The following is a 22,151-nucleotide window of genomic DNA, read 5'->3' as shown; positions in this document are numbered from 1 at the left end:
ACTACATCTTCTAGCCCCATGCAATTAAGAAAGTGACCTAATATTTAATGAGTCTCTCAGTTTTAGAGTCAATTTTTAACAGCTGATGCTCTGTTTCAACCTATTTAACAAATAATACTCAAAGGCTGTAAGTTTTGATTGGGATCCAGTACAAGAAAAGATTCTCCACTTCATCCAGGCTAGCTCATTGTAAACTATTCTAATACTTGGTTCTTATAACCCTGATTAGATCTATGGTGTTCACGGTATCTGTATCAGAATGTGAAACTGTTGGAGCCTGGTGAAAGACCCAATAGGAAAATCAGATAGGATTTCCAGAGTTTCATGGAATAACTATTTTCTTTCTGAGAAAGAGCTCTTACTTGTTGCACTCTGCTGCCGTAAAGCCCACAGGGTCCCAAGCTGCCCTGCTTTTTATGTGATTGCTTATTCTAGGTCCTGAACTCCTTCAGGACAAGATATTTTAGCTTATTTGTTGTTGGAAGCCCAAATCTCAGCAGGGTGTTCAGCAATTATTAATTGCTCAAATTATATTGATCAAAAGTCCATTCCCTTGGCCCTATAGTTATTGCTATCAGTTTGTCTGTTTGTCTGTCTATCTATCTACCATTTATAATGGAGAAGTAAAATTTGAAAGAACACTAATATTTCAACAGTAGAGAAATGGTTGACTAAAGTATGGAATATAGACATAATAGAATGTTATGCCATTATTCAAACCTGTGGTTTTAAACAATGCTGATGACATGGAAACAAACAGGATATAATTCTGAATCTAAAATATAATGTATAAAACTGTAAATACAGCAAACTCACAATTTCATGTACAAATCCACATAATTATGAAGGAAATAAATGTGACAAGAATTGCTCTGAGGGTGGGAACAGTTTTTGTTTAGGAAAACATATTGAGCCTATTCAAGTAGAAAATAAAACACAGAGATTATAGGTTAATAGGAAAAACGAAACAGAGTCAGAGTGAAAAGAATGACAAACAGAATGCATTTTATGTCAGATAGTCAGGGAAAGCTTCTCTGACAGGTATGAAGTGAGCAGAAGTTTGAAGGAGTATGGAGACATGCCATGCTGGAATGATTTAGTAAAGAGTGTGATGGAGTAGAGAGATCACCTTGATTAGTTCCCAGGTGAGTAGTTAGCCTTAGCCATGGGTGCATAGCCACGAGTGCAAGCAAGTGCTTCACGATTAAGGCGGGCATCAGGTTGCTTCTGCAGGTAGGTTAACAGGTATTGTGGTGGGAGCTTATGAACATTCTCTTCTGATTGCTTCTGTCTTCTCAATACAATAAGCAAGTTCATCAAATAAGAATGAGAAAAAGTAAGAGAAGAGGGGGTATATGAGATCATCGTGTAAGAGAGGGCAGAGTGAATAGACATTTAATTTTAAAAATAGATAGCTATTATTTTGTGTGTTTTGGGTGAATTTCTAACTTATCCTTAAGTACACATTTTTCTAGTTCATATCACTTTGCGTATCTTCCATCCCTTCTTGAACAAAGTGCCAAACTGACAGAAAATAAAAATGAAAATTTGCTCAGTTCTAAAACTCCCAAAGCACCTTGTTATAACCAAAATATTCAATTGTTTTTGCTGGTGAGGTAATTGAATTTTTCTCTCCACTCAACAGGGTGGTGGTGATTGTCCAGAAATGAGTATCGGAGCTATAAAAATTGCCTTGGAAATTTCTCTTCCTGGTTCTTTCATCTATGTTTTCACTGATGCTCGGTCCAAAGATTACCGGCTAACCCATGAGGTGCTGCAACTTATCCAACAGAAACAGTCACAAGTAAGTAAGAATCAACCCCAAACGTTTCTGTCTAAATGCAATATGTAAGAGACTGCCTATCCTGTTTGACTCTTCCATGTGTGGTCAATAACAATAATTATAACTATCTATCCACATGTATGTTCACCAATATGTATATGTCATCTAATTTAAACATATTAAACATATATGTTATATTTATACATACCATATTAATGCCTTGTTTTTCAGTATGGAGAAGACATGATTGGGGATTAATTAAGGCACTTGCTATCATCTTTTCCTTATAACTGACAAAACACAGGCCTAACCAAAAAAGGCTTATATTCCAATGTTATCTCCGATGTGGAATCATGCCTGAGTCAGAGTTATTCATTGTATCAGCTATTGCTGCATGACAAACTTTTCAAACACTCAATGGTCTAAAACAATAAGCATTTATTTCTCACATGTTCACAGAGCTCAGTTGATCTAGGCCAGGCTTGCTCACTAGTGTGTCTAGGGAATAGTGTGGGTTTTGCTTATCTAAGCTTGACTGTCAGGAGACCTGGCTTTGCCTCATAGTTGTCTTACCCTCTTTTTGAGACCAGTAAGTTAATTTAGGCATGTCCTTCTCGTGGCTATGGCAGAGACACTTGAGAGCAAATGGAAATACACAAGCCCTCTTGGGTCTCAGCCCAGAACTTGTAGAATGTCATTTTTGCCTCATGCTATTGGCCAAAGGAAGTCACATGGACAAGCTTAGATTCACAGATGACAAAATAAGCTCTACCTCTTTTATAAGAAGAATTCAGAATCTTTTGACTGAGTGATACAGGGAGGCGTGAGGAATTGAGGCCATTCTGTGATCTAGCATAGTCATGGTCTCACTTCTACAGCTTTTAGCCTACACTTCTAAAATATAAATCACTATGTTCCTATCTGGGTTCACTATTAAACAGAGTATAAAGTCAATAATTATATAAACATACACACACACACACTCACATATTCTACTTGCCCAGAAATGTAACACAATAGGTAGTCAATACACATATTTTTTTTATTTCTGGAAACCCTTTACACTGTTTCTTTTTTTTTTTTTAATCATAGGTGGTATTTGTTCTGACTGGAGATTGCGATGACAGGACCCATATTGGATATAAAGTCTATGAAGAAATTGCCTCTACAAGTTCTGGTCAAGTGTTCCATCTGGACAAAAAACAAGTTAATGAGGTCAGTTTAATAAAGGGAGTCTACTTTATTACCAGCTGCCTTATCAAAATCAGTTAGGCCAGCCTAATTATGACAGATTTGATTTCAAAAATAATTTTAACCAAGAGGTATTACTCCTAGGCCACAGTTCAATAAAGGCATTGAATAATGTGAAGTAATATAGGTATATTTATTTAATGTTAATTTTTAGATTGTATTACTTATAGCAACAAACTGTTTAATTTAACGGTTTAATTTTATTGGAATCAAAATTTTTTGTAGTTGTTCAGTAAGGTCAATTTGCGTTTTTGATGAATAACTTTCATATAACTATTAAAATGAGGCTAAACTAGTTACTGAAGTAGAATGCGAAAAAGTTAATTATTGAGCAAAAGTCTGATGAGGTTTGGTTTCTAAGATTAAAAGTAAAAAGCTATGACTAACTAGTAACTATGTAGTTATCAAAAAACTGATAATATTTATAAATTATATTGTAAGAAAATTTAGTATTTTCTTATAAAGTCCTTTAGATAGGTTTGTCATAATTTTTTTTTGTTGTTGTTGTTGTTTGAGGTGAAGTCTCCCTCTGTCACCCAGGCTGGAGTGCAGTGGCACAATCTCAGCTCACTGCAAGCTCTGCCTCCTGGGTTCACGCCATTCTCCTGCCTCAGCCTCCCGAGTAGCTGGGACTACAGGTGCCCGCCACCAGGCCCGGCTAATTTTTTTTGTATTTTTAGTAGAGACGGGATTTCACCATGTTAGCCAGGATGGTCTCGATCTCCTGACCTTGTGATCCGCCTGCCTCGGCCTCCCAAAGTGCTGGGATTACAGGCGTGAGCCACCGCGTCTGGCCCATAATTTCTTTTTTGTCCATTTTGCTGTCTTTCCTTGGCCTCACTCATAATGACATTTTTTTAAACCTGTTTATATATTTGACTCTCATTTAAGTTTCTAGGAACATACCAATACAAAGATAAGGGTGTTTTAAAATTTATTTTTATTTTTTGTTTAGTCCTTTTTTTTTTTTTTAAGTTCTGGGTTACATGTGCAGGATATGCAGGTTTGTTACATAGGTAAACGTGTGCCATGGCATAATTCATATTTGATTCATGTGGTCACTGTATCTCTACAAGTTCTATTAATTTCATGACAGGCTCCTTTGTGTCTTAAATGAAATGGTTCAGTAGTTCTCTTATAGCTAAAGAGTTCTTATTATATCAAGGTGGAACTAATAGGACATTACAAATTTCTAGAGCAAAGATTCTAGCGAAAAATTTTTTAATCAACATATTGAAATAGATAGATCTGTAAAATTAATCTTAAAAATGTATTCTTGGAAGAAACAGTTTTAGAGAGGGTTACGGCTTAGGTTTATATTGTGTGCACTTTTAGTGACTCAGAAATTCCTGGGAAGGGTCTGATGACTACACAGGGAGCCCTCAACAGTTAATTTGCCTCAATGTTTGCATGAGAATTTGGGAACCTGGGAAGAAAGGGATTGGGGAACAGTGCAGAACTCTCTCAGACACTGGGTTCCTTGTCCTGTCTCATACACTGTATTTGAACCTAAAGAAGGAAAAGCTGCTCATAGAAATTGTCTTCAACCTGGTATTCTGTAAGACTCTAGGGTACAGTGAGCAGCATTAAGTGGGACTTAAGTGAGGAAGAATAGCATTCTCTCTTACATCAGCTTGTACATCACTTGCTTAGAGTTTTGTGAGTTTCTGGGTGGGAGGTGGTGGTGGTGTGCAGTGCAGAGAGATAGAGTGTTGGGGCCAGTATGCTGAATATGCCATGCCTAGTGGACATGGTCATTCCTAGCAGAAGTATTACAGAAGAGGCAAGAAGACACATGGCTGGCACCTAAGCTTTTGAAAGAATAGTTGCTCAATGGGACCTTTTTGTGAGCAGTCAGACACCACTTAGAGATTCCCAAAACAGGCTGAGCACAGTAGCTCACGCCTGTAATCCCAGCACTTTGGGAGGCCGAGACAGGTGGATCACAAGGTCAGGAGTTCGAGACCAGCATGGCCAACATGGTGAAACCCTGTCTCTACTAAAAATACAAAAATTAGCTGGGCATGGTGGCACGTACCTGTAGTCCCAGCTACTCGGGAGGCTGAGTCAGGAGAATCACTTGAACCCAGGAGGTGGAGGTTGCAGTGAGCTGAGACCACACCACTGCACTCCAGCCTGGGCAACTGAGTGAGACTCCATCTAAAAAAAAAAAAGTTCCAAAACAAATGGGGTTAAATTTAAGGAGAACCATAGGACTTTATTAGTAGTGGGTTTCAGAGCCAGAAAAACAACAACAACAACAACAAAAATGTGTCCTGGGAATGTGACTCCATTTATATCCACATACCCAAGGAAAATTGAGTTACATAAAACTGAAATAATACAGTGCCTTAAATGGAGAAACTAAGCCCTGTAGAGAAACTATAAGCCCTAGAGCCTTTATTAAATGGCATGTGATATTTTTGGCTGTGTCGCCCCCCACTGCCCCCCAGTCAGTTCTCATCTTAAATTGTAGTTCCCATAATCCCCACATGTCATTGGAGGGACCTCATCGGAGGTGATTAGATTATGGGGGCAGTTCCCCCATGCTTTTCTAATGATAGTGAGTGAGTTCTCACAAGATCTGATGGTTTTATAAGGGGCCTTTCCCTGCTTCACTCAGCACTTCTCTCTCCTGCCACTGAGTGAAGAAGGATGTGTTTGCTTCCCCTTCCATCATGATTATAAGTTTTCTGAGGCCTCCCCAACCATGCAAAACTGTGAGTCAATTAAGCCTCTTTCTTTTATTAATTAACCAGTCTCTGGCAGTTCTTTATAGCTGCATGAGAAAGCACTAATACAGCATCATATTATACATAATTTTTATAGTTCTAATAATTTTTAATAATTCTGACAACAGATAATTTGTAAGAAGAATAATTTATAAAAATTTGATGTAAATTCAGAAAATTTTATAAATATGGATATATTAGAGAAACTTAACCCTCTGGCTTGTTTTTAGTGTTTCTCTCCCGGATCATCAACTGATATTCTAATCCTTAAATTTAGCTTTTGCAGAATAGCACTAGAGAGAAGCATTGCTAAAGTTGTCCATTTTTATAAACTAGAGTTTGATGCCAACAATAGGGCTGAGGCTTTATTTATCTATCCATCGTAGCAATTCTAACCACCTCACCAACTGGTGCAGGAAAGGATGTTTCACTTACTTTGGGCTAATGAGACCAAAGGAATCTTAGCTAGGAGTATCTTGGATTAAGTTAACAATCAAACCCATCCTACTGCTAAACCTCCAGAATTCAGGAAATTATCTTTTTGTTCAAGCCAATTTGAGTTGAGTATTCAGTTACCTTAAAGTAAATGCATCTTAAATGATAAAACTTGTATATTTCTTTGTGACATGGGATCTGTGAGTCCCAGTTTCCCTGTTTGTAAAATGGAGATAATAGAATTATCCTTTTCAGAAATTTGCTCTGAGGTTAAGTGAGATAATGCACTTAAATGTTCCACACAAGGTCTGGCACAGAGTAGTGCCCAATAAATATTAACTAGTGTTGTTATAACACTTGTAGTGTTGGTATTATGCTTTTAAAGTGGGGAAAATTGTGCCATCAAGTTTGCTAGAAATTATATGTCTGATTGTTACTGGGAAATAAATCTGAGTAGGAGAATCCAGGAAGAGGCTGGACAGTTTTCTTTTTTCACTATGTATGAAAAAAAAAATATTGTGAAGCTCCTATTGGAACTGTACAAGTCAATATATTCCTTAAAGAAAGCTAGCACCACAGAAGATTTTATTAATAGGAAGCATTGTGACAATGTTAAAATTGGATTTGCAAAATTTTTGACATGTTATTTAGTCATTTCTTTTTTCTCACTGTTCCAAAATATTCTATTATGTAAACATTACGAACTCTAGGGAAAATAGATGCTATACTGGTATCTTCACATTTAATAGACACAAGAACTGCAGGGAAGCCACATATGCACTGAGTCCTTTCATTTTACTCAAGACTTTTCATCTGCTGTTTCTAAAGGAAAGTGTAGTGTTATATTTTACTCTCTTAACCTATTTAATCAGTTTCTTAACCTGGGGGATATATTTTATATCAACTCTCTGTTGAGTTAAAGTGAAGTTTTTACTGCGTTCTGTTTTTTTTTTGTTTTGTTTTGTTTTAAAAAACAATGATTAAGTAGAAGATCTAGGACTCTTTCATCTTTATTTAACATAAAAGGGAAACCAAAGTGAAGAGATAATTTGGCCAAGCATCAGTGGTCTATAAATCACTGTATGGTATTACATTTTGGAAACACAATTTACAGTACATCTCAAGGATGTCCTTAATTCACCTTTGAATACAGACAAGGAACTAAACTATTACAGTATTACTCCTTTATTTATATGCTGGGTGGGTTGTCAGTTGATTTAATTAATGCTTCCTTTTGGTGTAAGAAAAAGTCCAGGTTGGAAATCTCAGAGTTTTTCACAGATGCTATATCCTTGTGTCAAAGAAGCTAACACAAAAGATCACTGTTATTTAGATAATTCGCTTGTCCTGAGCTTCCCTATCCTTTTTCCCACCTCCCCCAACTCATATCCTGTAACATTCCCTTCCCTTGAAAAAAACTTACCAGCCTGTTGTATTGGTCTGATTCTAATAGATGTTACCATTACAATAAAAACATTTCTTTTTTTATTTTTTAAATTTTTGTGGGTGCATAGTAGGTATATGCATTTATGGAGTTCATGAGATGTTTTGATACAGGCATGCGATATGAAATAAGCACATTATGGACAATGGGGTAGCCATCCTCTCAAGCATGTATCTTTTGAGTTACAAACAACCCAATTACACTCTTTATTTTCAAATGTGCAATTAAGCAATAAATAGCATTTCAATAAATAATTACTTCTGTAATTCTCTCTTACAGAGGCAGGGTATCAGTAACTGAAGCTCTATTACAATAGAACCAGGGGAATATGTACCCAACCCCTTCGTATTTCCTGGTGCCTTTCATTTTCCCAAATCCAACTGGAAGCTAGGGAACCAAGGAGCCCTGTTGAGGTGTTCCATAAAAGTCAGCATCCCTGGCCACGGTTATGTCTGTAATCCCAGCACTTTGGGAGGCCAAGGTGGGCAGATCATGAGGTCAAGAGATTGAGACCATCCTGACCAACATGGTAAAATCCTGTCTCTACTAAAATACAAAAATTAGCTGGGCATGGTGGCGCGCACCTGTAGTCCCAGCTACTCAGGAGGCTGAGGCAAGAGAATCGCTTGAGCCCGGGAGGCAGAAGTTGCAGTGAGCCGAGATCGTGCCACTGCACTCCAGCCTGGGCAACAGAGGGAGACTCCATCTCAAAAAAAAAAAAAAAGTCAGCATCCCAGGGTGCAAAGCCAGATGGAAATGATTATTAGAAAATGAAGCTGGAGAGGTAAGCAGAAAAGATTCAGCACAAGCAGTGTTGTGTGGTAGTTAAGACTAAGGCTCTAGGACCATGGCTCATATCCCAGCCATGTGACCTCAGATATTTTCTGTGTGTCAGTTTCCTTATCTGTAAAATGGAGAGAATGATAGTTTCTACCTCATAGTGTTGTTGGGTTTAGAACATATCAATAAATATTAACTGCTATTATTTTTATTTAGTGATACATGCTAGTCAAAATGTTCTAGTGACTGTTTTTGGTTTTCTAATAGGCAGAGGAGAGTTGAGCTTACTAGGTATTTCAAAGGAAATAAACGGAACCCAGGAAAATAAAGTGACAATTTTGCAACACATCCATGAAAAATTCAAATCCTGGCAATGAAAAGCCTCATAGATTAGAGATTACTGGACTTATTTCTCTTGCTAGTTTTTTCCCTGAGTTCAATACTTTAAAAAAACTGTAAACTTTGCCAGAGTATGGATCTGGCACAGCCTCTTCCTGCTATTTTGGCTAATGGCCATTTAGGACTAGACTTTGGACCATGAGCTTTCTGCATATGGGCTCAATGATGAGACTCTGAAAATTGGGGTTTTGGACAATTAGTGCTCTAAAATTAGGAATCTGCCATTTTGTTTTTTCCCATTCCTGAGTTTCACTCCAGAAATTATTTCAAAAACAAAACCTTACTGCTGACCTTGAAAATCAGTAGAAACAGGTGTTTCCTCTGAAATTTGAAAATGTATCAGGGACAACTATAATGTTCTAGAGAGCTACAGGAAATGTGTGAAAACAATGTGTAAATGTTTCCACGTATCCCTTCTTTGAATTCACCTGTGGAAAATGGAATGGAGATGTTCAGAGCCAATCCTTTAAAATAAATGTAGGTCTCCACATCCACAAACACAACAGAAAAGGAATGCGTACCTGAACTTCAGTTTCAGTGGAATGCTTTCTTTCTCCTTTTCTGTGCTAAGATTGACATGTTGTCTGTATGAGTATGTGCTAGGAATGCTAGTGTTCTAGTCACATAGTTACCTTTTCACTTCCAGGCACCTGGGAGTGCTTATAGGTCAGGAATATGCTTAAATGAAGCCATGTGTACTTTCCATTTCTTTAGATAAAACAAAAAATGAAGTCTTTAATTTATTGCTTAAAAAGTTATCTTTGTCTGTAGGCTTCTGAGCATGTGAACAGTTTTTGTAATGACATTTAAAGAGTACATAATACATAATATTTCTCACAAATGTTGGGGGGAGAGGATGGATGGAGATGACTGCTCTCAACAGAATATCATTTAGAAAAAATATGCCAAAAGTCAAGCAGAGCTCTCCTGCAGTCTGAAACAGCAGGAGATGGGGCCAGATATGGGATAGGAAGTGGGGAATACATGATTTAAAAGGATAAGCCCTGCAAAATGAGAGTGCCTGTCTTTCATTTCATGATTTTGTATATGGGCTCTGGGAACTGTTTGAAGCATTAGTTATAAACTGTAGCGATAGATTCTGTAATGTGCAGTGGGATCATCTCTACACAACAGAACTCATTGCCTGTGAAATGTAAGTTTCAGTATGAAAGTATTATAATCATGGTATCTGATCCCTAGTATAAAATTCAGAAAACAGAATGGACATCACTCATTAAAACTTCTTCCTAAAATACCAAAAAAGCACAGAAGACCTATATCTAAGGATTAAGAAGCTTATATAATGCTTCAAGGAATATTTCTTAGAAAAGAAAGAAATGTTACTTAAGGGTAAACACTAGCCAGTAAGTTGCATGCTTTCAACAGGACCAAATGAAATAGAAAAAGAAATAAACCTATTTATTTAGCTGACTCTATTTTGATTAGAAGCTAAATAAAATATCAAGTTTGACTATGAGATGTTAGAGATAACTGAATCAGTCAATTACCTGCATTGCTAATTCTGGGTTTGTAAAAATCTTAACTACCAAAAAGTTACTGTGTCAACCTCAAAGTCTTTGAAAAACTCATTAAAAATCCACACTGTCTTGAAAGAGAGTACCTATTCTCCTCATTTGGTCTTTATTTTTACTGGAGTTGTGGTGGAAACTAAAGATTTGAATTGAGAAAAATTGTCCAAAATTCTTGATATTTAAAATTGAAACAACTAGTTAGCCTTTGAAATTGCTGACCATGATCTCTTGAAGTTTACCCATTGGGAACTGCAAAGGAACACAAGGGAACATGCAAAAAATCAGCAATGATGAGACAGATAAAATTCTATTGAGCAGTTTTCACACAGCCTCAACAATTTGGATATTTCCTTTCATATTTTATATATTTAATTTTAAGATATTCCTTTTAAAGCTTTTTTTTTGTTAAAAAGCACCTGTGATTGAATAATAAGCAACTAACTCTGTCTCACAGAAAGTAGAAAAATGCAAAAGGTTTGTTATTACATCTTTTCTGCAGAACAAGAATTGCCTGCTGCCCTTACATTTATGTAATTGAGGGGAAAACACAATAGTATTGTTTCTTTAATAATGATAATTGAATAATTTGGGCCAAGGTAATTTGCTGTTGTTAATCTCTAGACATAGAAGATCTTATATAATTGTCTAACTTACTTTTCATAATTACCTACCCAGGAACTCCATTACATAATTACTATCCATCTGAAAGAAAAAGTTATAATTTTTGTGCTAAACACAGCAGGTACATATTATTTTAAAGTAGAAAAGCCTTGGCTATTATCTCTAGAAGAAATAATTGTATCAATTAAAGATAATTTAAACCTTTGGAAAAAACGTATGGATAATTTTTTAAAGTAGTTTAAACCATTTAGTATACAAAGTATGAAGAAAACTGAAGGTCTTATTTTAAATATTTCTGTATATTATGAACCAGTGGATGGCTTTGAAAACAGTGAGCTTATCTAATGAAGCAGTAAGCAGTTCCATGAAAATATTAAGTTGCAAATGCCATTTAAATACCAAACATATATCATGATTTATCGTTGCTTGCATTTGGTTCAACCTAAAAATATTCATCAAGGACCATCTAGTTTTGGCTTCTGATTCTGCAATAGCAAAGGGGAGATTAAAGAGTTAAGAGTCAAAGTAAGGGAAGTTTTATTTGAGAAATTTCCTTATGACCCAGGATAAATAAATGGAAACAGAGTCCATGCTTCATATATTTTCCAGGTTTCCTTATGCATTCCAAGAGTGAATTGACTGTAATAGGGTTATAAAAGCAAAATCTTTTGAGAGATGGTATGAGCTACTTTTGAGAGCTCCCTTGTAATATTTTGGTCATGATTTGGCTTTGTGACAAAAATTACAAATGGCTTTCTCTTTCTTGCTGCAGACCCCAGAAGAAAAATGTACTTTAAAGTCATATACCCCATAATTTAAACAGCTTTGGTATGAGTGATTGAATGAAGAGAAAGGAAAAAAAATTCAGAATTCTAGTCATAATTTTAAATAGACACAAGAAATTTATTTACTTTAAAATATGATTGTTGGGTTATTTCATTAACTTCTTTTTATTATGAACTTAGGAAAAAGACACATGATATAGTTAAACCATTTAAAATTTGAATATCAATATCATCTGTAAAAAAGGAGAAAGTCTTCAGGAACTAGTGAATGCATTTGTGAAAATTTGGCCATTATTTATTCAAATAATATTTATTAAATTATCAAATTAATGCAATAATATTATAATGAATACAATAAATTTAAATAATAAATTAATAAAAACAATAAGTAAAATTATTAATTTGAACAATTTTTCTTAAAAGTATATGTCTGGTAAGATTGAAGTTTAAAAATATATTCATTTACATTTATGTATGCATATTTCTAGACAAATGAAAAAGTCATACCTAAAAATGTTGATAATGGCAATCACTGGATAGTACAATTATGGATAATTTTAATATTTTTTCTTTTATGTCTTATCTTATTGCTTACTGTGTAGGTATTGTTTTTAAAATAAAGGAAAATAGTGAAGCCATTTCCACTAACAGAAAAAATTTCAAACACACCTCATACACTCATGTTACAGGTTTATAAGCAAGACTCTATGCTATGAGCTATGAGGATGTAAGAACAAATCAGACATAGATATGATGTCTCAAGATGCCAGATTTTGGAATCTCTGAGGAGAGGGATCAAGTCTCTCCTGTCCAGAAGCAAAATCATGAACCAAACTCTACTTTCAGTTTTACTTCTTCCTTAAGTACAGGCCTTCTCTTCTTCACTCAATTAGAACTGTTCTCTTCATATATTACAATGACTGTTGCCTCAGTCTTCATTTCCTTGTGTAAAATTTGACACTATGGATCATTTTGCTTTTTTGAAATCCTCTTGCCCTGAGCATCTGTGATATGATGTTCTCCCCTGACAGATCTCTATTCCTTCTCTGCCTCCTTTACTTTACTTTACTTCTCTTATCCCAAATGTATTTCCCAATTTTGGCTAGCCTCTATACTTACTCTATCTCTTGATATTATGATTCAGTTATTTCTTTTTTTCTGGTCATAACTCCTTAAGTCATCTAGTTGTCTACTTAAATGCCTCTTTCTCCTGATAGCATTATTTAAAAGAACACCCCTCATTTTCTGTCCTATTCACATTATCCTACTTTATTTTTTAATTACTTTTATGGGGGCACATGTACAGGTTTGTTACCTGGATATATTGTGTAATGGTGAGGTTTGGGTTTCTAGTGTACCTAACACCCGAATAGTGAACATATACCCAGTAGGTAATTTTTCAACCCACGCCACCACCCTCCCCACATTTTGTAGTCCCCAGTATCTATTATTCCCCTCAGTATGTTCATGTACACCTACTGTTTAGTTCCCACTTGCAAGTGAGAACATGCAGTATTTGATTTTCTGTTTTTGAGTTATTTCACTTAAGATAATGGCCTCCAGCTCCCTCCACATTGCTGCAGATGACATGATTTCACTCTTTTTTTATAGCAGAATAGTATTCTATGGTGTATATACACCACATTTTCTTTATTCAGTCATCCATTGATGAACACTTTGGTTTATTCTATGACTTTTTTCAGTAGTGCTATGATAAATATAGGATTGCAGGTGTCTTTTTTGGTATAACAATTTTTTTCCTTTGGGTAGATATCCAGTAGTGGGTTTGCTGGGTCAAATGGTAGTACCGTTTTTAGTTCTCTGCAATATTTCCATATTGTTTTCTGTAGAGGTTGTGCTAATTTACATTCCCACAAACAGTGTGTAAGCATTCTCTTTTCTCGGCATCTTTGCCAACATCTGCTCTTTTTTGACTTTTTAGTAATAGCCATTCTGACTGGTCAGAAATGGGATCTCATTTTGGTTTTAGTTCACATTTCTCTGATGATTAGTGATGAAGAACATTTTTTTCATATGTTTGTTTGCCACTTGTATATCTTTGGAGAACTATCTGTTCATATCCTTTGTCCACATTTTAATGTGCCCACTTTTTTTTTCTTCTTGTTGAGTTGTTTGAGTTATTTCTAGATTCTGGATGTTAGTCCTTTGTCAGATGTAAAATTTGCAAATATTTTCTCCCTTTCTATTGGTTTTCTGTTTACTCCACTGGTTATTTCTTTTGCTCTGCAGGAGGTATTTTGTTTAAGTCCCATTTATCTATTTTTGGATTTTTACATTTGCTTTTGAGATCTTAGTCATAAATTCTTTGCCTAGATCAAGGTTTAGAAGAGCTTTTCCTAAGTTTGCTTCTAGAATTTTTATAGTTTAAGGTCTTACATTTAAGTATTTAACCCATCTTGAGTTGATTTTTGTATATTGTAAGAGAAACAAAGTGTCTAATTTCATTTTTCTGCATATGGCTATCCAATTTTCCCAGGACTATTATTAAATAAATAAATATTTAATAATAGTCCTGGAAAGAGTATTTATTAAATAGAGTGTCCTCTCTCCATTGTATATTTTTGTTGACTTTGTTGAAGATTGGTTGGCTGGGAGTATGTGGCTTAATTTCTGGATTCTCCATTCTATTTCATTGATCTATGTATCTTTTTTTTTTTACCAGTACCATGCTCGCCTTGTTGTATAATTTGAAGTCAGGTAATGTGATGCCTCTAGTTTTGTTCTTTTTGTTTAGGATTACTTTGGCTATAGGGCTCTTTTTTGGTTCAATATTAATTTCAGGATTGTTTTTTCTAATTCTGTGAAAAACAACATTGGTAGTTAGATAGAAATTACACTGAATCTGTATATTGCTTTGGGCATTATGGGCATTTTAACAATATTGATTATTCTAATCCATGAGCACAGGATGATTTTTGATTTGTTTATGTCATCTATAATTTCTTTCATCAGTGTTTGGTAATTCTTCTTGCAGAAATATTTCACCTCCTTGGTTAAATATATTCTTAGGTATTTTACTTTTTTTGTATGGCTATTTTTTCCTTTTTTTTGACTTTTATTTTAGGTTCAGAGGTACATGTGCAGGTTTGTATAAGCAAATTTGTGTCACAGGGTTTTGGTATACAGATTATTTTGTCACCTAGGTACTAAGCATAGTATCTGATAGTTATTTTTCCTAATCCTCTCCATGCTCACTCCCTCCTCCCTCAAGTAGGCCCTAGTGTCTGTTGTTCCCCTCTTTGTCCCCATTGGTTCTCATTATTTAGCTCCCACTTATAAGTCAGAACATGCAGTATTTGTTTTTCTGTTGAATGGCTATTGTAAATGAGATTGCATTCTTCATTTGGTTCTCAGCTTTAATGTTATTGATGAATAGAAATGCTACTAATTTTTGTACATTGATTTCATATTCTGAAATCTTGAAATTTCACTGAAGTTGCTTATCAAGTCTAGGAGTCTTTAGAGTTTTCTAGGTATAAGATTATGTGATCAGCAAACAGATGTAATTTAACTTCTTTTCTAATTTGGATGCTTTTCTTTTTAATCTTCACTGATTGTTCTGGCTAGGACTTTCAGTACTACGTTGAATAGGAGTGGTGAGTGGGCATCCTTGTCTTGTTCCAGTTCTTCGTGGGAATGCTTTCAACTTTCCCCCATTCAGTATGATGTTACTTGTGGGTCTGTTGCATATGGCTTTTTTATTTTGAGGTATGTTCCTTTGATGCCTAGTTTGTTGAGGGCTTTTACCATGAAGGGATTTTGGGTTTTGTCAAATGCTTTTTCTGCATCTGTGAGATGATCACATGGTTTTTGTTTTTAATTTTGTTTGTTTATGTATTTAGTGATTTGTGGATGTTGAACCACCCTTGCATCCCTGGAATAAGACCCACCTGATTTTGATGTATTATCTTTTTGGTGTGCTGGTAGATTTGATTTGCTAATATTTTGTAGAGGATTTTGGGGTCTATATTCAACACAATTATCGACTTCATTTTTACAGTACTTCTCTCTATCTAATATTATATTACATATCCTTTGTCTTTGCCTAAAACAGTGTTTGACATTTGGCATGTACTCAGTTAATAGTTATTAACTGAATGTTTTGAATGAATGGATCTTACTGCTTTGCTTTTTACTCTGTGCAGATGATGTCCAAGTCTTCAGCCCTGACTGCTTCTTCAGCCATCATCCTATATTCAAACTGTCCTTTGGTCATCTTAATCTGACTGTTCTCCCAACACCTATAAGATAGAAGCTCCTCATTGGGCATGTTCTTCTTCAGTACTCCTCTTTGCTCTTGATATTAGCACACTTCTTGCAGTTATCCAGGCTCAAGTGGCCTGAGTCATCCTCTCTTTATTTGCTGTCCACATTTAGTTAGTTGGTAAAATGCTTTCCATTCTATTTTCATAATTGCCTTCCCAGTCAACCAATCCCTTCCTTGCCTAGTACCTTGCTTTGTCTCTGACCATATGGCCTTTTGTTTTGCTTGAGAAAGGGTCTTACTCTGTTGCCCAGGCTAGAGTGCAGTGGTGTGATCACTGCTCACTGCAGCTTCGACCTTCCAGGCCCAAGCAATTCTCCCACCTCAGCCTCCCGAGTAGTTAGGATTACAGGTGTGCACCACCATGCCCAGCTAATTTTTAATTTTTTTGTAGAGAGGAGGTCTTTCTATGTTCCCCAGGCTGGTTTCAAACTCTTGGTTTCAAGCAGTCCTTCCGCCTTGGCCTCCCATATTGCTGGGATTAGAGGTGAGAATCACCTCGCCTGACTCATGTGATCTTTTGACTGTCTCTTTACCATTATCTTATTTATTTATATTTTTACTATTAAGTCACTCAGTCACTCATTTATTTATTTATTCATTCCATAACATTGTTGAGGCCTACTTACTATGTGTTAGACTTTAAGGATTCAATAGTGAGCAAAAGTAGATATAGGGCAGGTTCTTATGGAGCAAAAGTGTTTTAGAGGGAGCATCTGAGTAAAGAGGCTGGAGGATTTGTAGATTGTTGTGAGAAAGTAAGATGTCTGGAGCAACCCCAGTTGATGGCAAGTTCATTGGTTGGCCTTGGGAATGTATGGGCGAAATGGAGCAGTGAGGAGGGTTACGAGAGTTGAGGAGGTCACTGAGAGGTCAGTGAGTTGGATAGGCCATCTATCTGAATGTGGAATTCACTGTAGTGACAGTAAGACTTGCTATGGAGAGAAAGTGAGCCAGGTAACAAAGTCTTCAATAAATGAGGAAATAGTGGTGAGGCAGCAATAAAGAGAGATGGTACAAGTCTCAAAGGAGCAGAGCTGTATCCATTGTGAAGCAGGCAGGAGTGAGGAATGAAAAGGCTGCCCTGGGTTCAATCTCTAAGATATATGGGGTGCAGGATAATGAATAACTTTCATCAAATAGAGCTGTTGGAGATGAGACTAGCCTAGATGAGGGATATATTTTCCTTGGGGTTAGGAAGTATCTTGAGTTTTCAGTAAAGATTTGGCATAAGGAATACAACAATGGAATGGACATTTTGGAAGTCACAGTGAAGACTGTGGTCTAGAAGAATCCATAAAATCTCAGGTTGATGGAAAAAAAGCATAGAACATAAAGTGAAAGTACGAAAAGGAGCTAGATAATTGTAGGTAATTCCATACTAGGGGATGGCCAAATTTAATGTAGATGTGAATCATGGTAGGTCCAGTTATAATGTTTTTTGTTTGTCTGTTTGTTTTAACTTTCACTGATATATCATGCTTTTTCCTCTGAGACTTTGAATGGGCTCTTCCGTAATCCTGGAAAACTTTCCAGCCTCTGTTGCAATAGCCAACCACCAACTAAATTTGAGAAAGTTGCCTGACCTTTGTCCTTCTCTCTTCATATCATCATGTTGTATAATAATAACAATGCATTTGCTGTTCTAGGCTGTAAACTCCACAAGAGAAAGACCTGCTTCTGTCTTTAATTTTTAATATTTCTGCTGCCTACCAGAGTGCCAGGCATATAGTAGATTTCTAGATACATAATATTTGTTGAATGAATGCTTGAAGGAATGAAATAGGGGAATGAAGTTGGGATTTGGACCAGAAGAATCTGGAGTAAAATCTCAGTTCTACTGCTATGTGTTAGTTATAATAACCCCCATGTAAATGGAAGAAGAAAGGAGTTGTCTTTCTGATAGCTTTATCATGTGCAGGGTGGCCTCGTATCCAAATATAATGACATTCACCCCTCGAGGGAGGGAGTGCGCAGGTGAGCATGTGCAGGAGCCAGAGCGAGTGCTTTTGGGCACCAGCAGGAGCAAAATCTTTGTGGCAGCATCCAGCCAGGGGTGTCTGCAACTCCTAAAGTCCCAGAAGGCGTGTTACACTGCTCTTTTAGCTCTGCTGTTGGCAGATGGCTTGAATGTTAACAGCTCAGTGGGCCCTATGCCATTTTGCATGAGGTGGCTGCCTCTCTGCCAGTGACGGCAAAGGACCAGTGTGACCGCCTTTTGTATTTGCACTTGTGGCTCCAGAGCTCTTGTTTGGCATCCAGGAAAAATGAGGTTGCATGAATGAAATGAAGGATGGTAAATGTGGGGGATTTTATTGCCGGTGAAAGTGGCTCTCGGTGGGAAGGGGAGCAGAAAAGGGGATGGAGTAGGAAGGCAATCTTCCCCTGAAGTCCAGCCATTTCTGGTCAAATTCTTCTCCAAAGTTACGCTGTCAAGCTGTCCCTCTAAAATCAAGCTGCTACTCTCCAATGTCCAGGCATAGTCCCCAGTATCCAGCTTCTTCTCCTCTCTGCCAGCTGAGTCTGGGGTCTTTATAGGCATAGGATGGGGTGGGGTGGCGACATGGGTGGTTTAGGAAAGGACAACATTCCAGTGGGAAAACAGGGATATAAGTTCTCACTTTGGGCTGAGGTTTCAGGCTTTTTGGCTTGAGGGTGGGATTTTTGCTGGGGACCTGCCCTTTTCTGCCTAGAATTTCTCTGCCTCCTGCCCCTATCACAGTGTCCATCATTTTTATTAGGAATATAGAATAAGACATAATGCTGAACATATGAATTTAGACAAAGTCATTTATGAATTCAGTCTGCAATATTAAACAGAATAAAGTTCATTTTCAGGTGAAGCTTCAAAAGTAAGCTCAGTAGAAATAGCCAGTTTTTATAAAATAAAAACCCATTTGTACTCACATCCAAACTTGTTCTGAATATTTTTGCAGTTTCAAAAGTATTTTGAGAAGTCTCTTAGTGTTTTCCCTTTTTGGATTTTCCCTGGACTTCCTCTTTTAGGTGGGGCCTGGAAAGTTGAAGTTCTGAATTTCATAAGATATTTTTTTCTTTTAGAAATGTCTACCCTAAACAGATGTAAAAAGGACTAGCATCCAAATGGAAGACTATTCATTTCCTATTTGAAGATCTATCAGACTTAATGACTTTTTCTGGGAAAATTACATTTATTTTTATTTTAGAAGATTAGTATATAAGAGTTATTTTAAAGGGCACATAAACTTACGGGGCTAGCTGCATTGACCATAGTAGACTTTACAGATACTCATTGATCTATATGCAGTTATGGAATGAAGCAATGCTAATGAAACTCTCATGGAGCATTCACAGCTTATTGTTGCCTACCTGATAGAATATTGAGGAAATTAATGTGTTGTCAAAGAAATGAATGTGGTTTTTTTTTCAGTTTTAATGTTATTCTTTGATTATGCAGCTAAGTGGTTTTAAACAGAGCTCTGCAGAGTTTGTTTAGGGTAGATCTTGGAACAGTTTGGCTTTTACTTGTTTTACATTTCTTTTCTGTATACCATTTGATTTGACAAAAGTATCTTGTTTTTTTAAAAAAAATTTGAAAAGCATTGATATGGGTAATTGCCACAGAAAAATGAAATTGTTTGGAATTCATTTATGTAAAGCTATAAGCCTGGAAGCCACCATTTTCCCACTTCAGAAATTATAATATAAAGAATGATAAAAATAATACTTAGCTTTTAGGATGGAAATAGCAAGTGAAGTATATTTTATGAATTTTTTTCATCTGATGCCATCACCTTGGGCTTTCAACCATGAGAAATAATTATTTATAATATATTAAACTCTTCAAAGATTATAAGAAGACAATTTTTGCTCATATTTGACAAAAATCAAGGCCTAAAAATGTATACTTTATTTATAGCTGGTAGGGGAGGGCATTTACAAAGATGGCAAAAGGTAGAGTCCTCCATCATAGGTGCCTCTTGAATTCTTGTGCCTACGTGAATCTATCTTTTCTTTCATCATACTCTCTTATTTCTCTGATCTCTATTATAGTGCCAGATTGTGAGCTCCTGAGGGCAGGGAGGACAAGGGTTTTGCTTTAAATGCTTGTAGTAATTTACCCTAAAGTAATGTTCAATTACTATGCTTTTGAATAATGAAAAGAATGAGTGAGTGAATACAATATATACATATATATGTGTTTGTGTGTCTTTCACTTCATTATGAACACAAAGAAAGCAGGCTTATGACATTTATCTTTGTATTCTTGTTGACATAAATGAGATTTCAATATATGCTAAAATACTCACAAAATACTTTCTACCACTATTATTTGGCTGCATGAACTAAACTGCAAAATGCATTCATATTAAGTGTGCATTTTGACAAATGTATATGCTTATGTATTCCACTACAATTATGATACAGAACATTTCAACCACCCTTGAAACTTCCCTTATGCCCCCTTTCACTCACTTCTTCCTGTCATTCAGGCAGTTGACCACTGATTTGTTTTCCTTCAGTTGATTGGTTTAGTCTTTTAAAAAATTTCATATAAATGGAAATTTTTGGTCTAGATTTTTAAATTGAGCATAATGTTTTTGAAATTTACCCAAGTTATTGTGTGTATCATTAGTTCATTCCATTTTACTTAGCACATTTTATTTTATGGATATACCACAATTTGTTTATACCACAATTTTTTTGTTGTTGGATATTGGAATTGTTTCTAGTGCTTATTTACTTTGGATAAAGCTCCTATGAACATTGCTGTATGGTTCCTTGTGCATTTTCAATTTCTAAAATTTAGTCATTCTAATGTATTTTAATTTCATTGTGGTTTTAATTTGGATTCCCCTCATAATTAATGTTGTTAGTTGCTAGTCCTATCATTTCTGTCACTTGAGGGTTTGTTAATCAATTGATTAGATATAGGTCATTTTTTTTTTGCTTTTTAGTATGTCTAGTGATTTTGGATTGTAGACTAGATATTAGTTATTGTTGAGTATTGGATTTTGTTGTGTTCATTTAAAAATCATTGGACTTTATATGACAGGGAGTGGGTTACTTGTAGATTTGGTTGATCTTCTGAGGCTTTTTAGAAAGTTCTTATAGAATTAGTTTTAAAAAATACCTTTATTCCATGGATAATTTAGTTCTACTTATAAGATATGGCCCTTTTGTGGCCTCCTCTAATTTCACCATGTATTCAATGAGGTCTCATTATTTCAATGAGGCTGAAAAGAACTCATGTAATTACTGGTCCTGTGTGAACTCTAGGAATTTTTATCTTATTTATCTCATGTAATTTTTCCTTTGTAGAAAGTGGTTCTCTCTTAACCTCATGGAGCTTACCTTTTGCATGCACAGATTGTTTTTTAGACAAAGAATCAAAAGGCTCCTTATGCAGATATCTGGATGCTCTTGTCTTCATAGCTCCCTTTTATCTATAATTCTGCTCTTAAAAATCTAACTGCTTCAGCTTCCCCAACTCAGATTTCTGTCTTTTTAACTCAATTATATTTCCAGGCTGGAAATTGCCTCCAGCTAGAAATCCTGAGCTCATCTCACTTTTTTGTCATCTCTCAAGGGTAACAATCCTATTCTCTCTGTTATGTCTAAAAAAAGTTACTTTCTATATTTTGCCTAATGGCTTTAGTTATTTGTAGGAGGACAGTTTCTAACTTGGCAGTCCCTCGTGAAACAAAATTGATTTGAATGTGTCTGAAACAGGTTACTAAGTCAATCAATCAAACACTGTTACCTGTTTGGGAAAGCTGATCACGCTTTGTGAGGAATATTTTATAGAGGACCCATGGGGGACTGAAGGAGAAAAGTGCAAAGAGCATGGTATCTCAAAATCACAGCAGTTTTACTTTATTATGTTATATATTGATTATTCTGAAAAAAATGGCTTAAAGAATGGCATTGGTCATATCAAAGGATTGAACATTATTGATTTTGGAGACAAAAATATGATTGTTTTGTATAAACGGGTAAAATAGTGTAGTTACAAATAACAGAAGACCTATACTCTTAAAATGTTATCAAGTTGAGCATTAATAATTAAAAAGAAAAATCACACTGATATATCTTTTGGAAAGGTTTATAATGCCATCCTTGGA

General features: G+C 35.8%; 1 protein-coding gene across 5 annotated transcripts in view; it reads left to right on the top strand.

Annotated features, from left to right (window-relative positions):
* Window positions 1–22,151, top strand: part of HMCN1 (hemicentin 1) — a 448,248-nt gene that overhangs the window by 127,990 nt on the left and 298,107 nt on the right. For all 5 annotated transcript variants that reach the window (XM_054449377.2, XM_063647968.1, XM_063647964.1 and 2 more), the window contains exons 3-4: window positions 1,646–1,804; window positions 2,876–2,998. In XM_054449377.2, coding sequence (XP_054305352.1) covers window positions 1,646–1,804; window positions 2,876–2,998 — 282 coding nt within the window. The remainder of the gene's footprint in view (window positions 1–1,645; window positions 1,805–2,875; window positions 2,999–22,151) is intronic.

This window comes from Pongo pygmaeus, chromosome 1 (assembly GCF_028885625.2).
Source record: "Pongo pygmaeus isolate AG05252 chromosome 1, NHGRI_mPonPyg2-v2.0_pri, whole genome shotgun sequence".
Classification (NCBI taxonomy): Eukaryota; Metazoa; Chordata; class Mammalia; order Primates; family Hominidae; genus Pongo; species Pongo pygmaeus.
The sequence above is the reverse complement of the archived record's forward strand: the minus strand, read 5'-3'. Positions and strand labels throughout refer to the sequence as shown.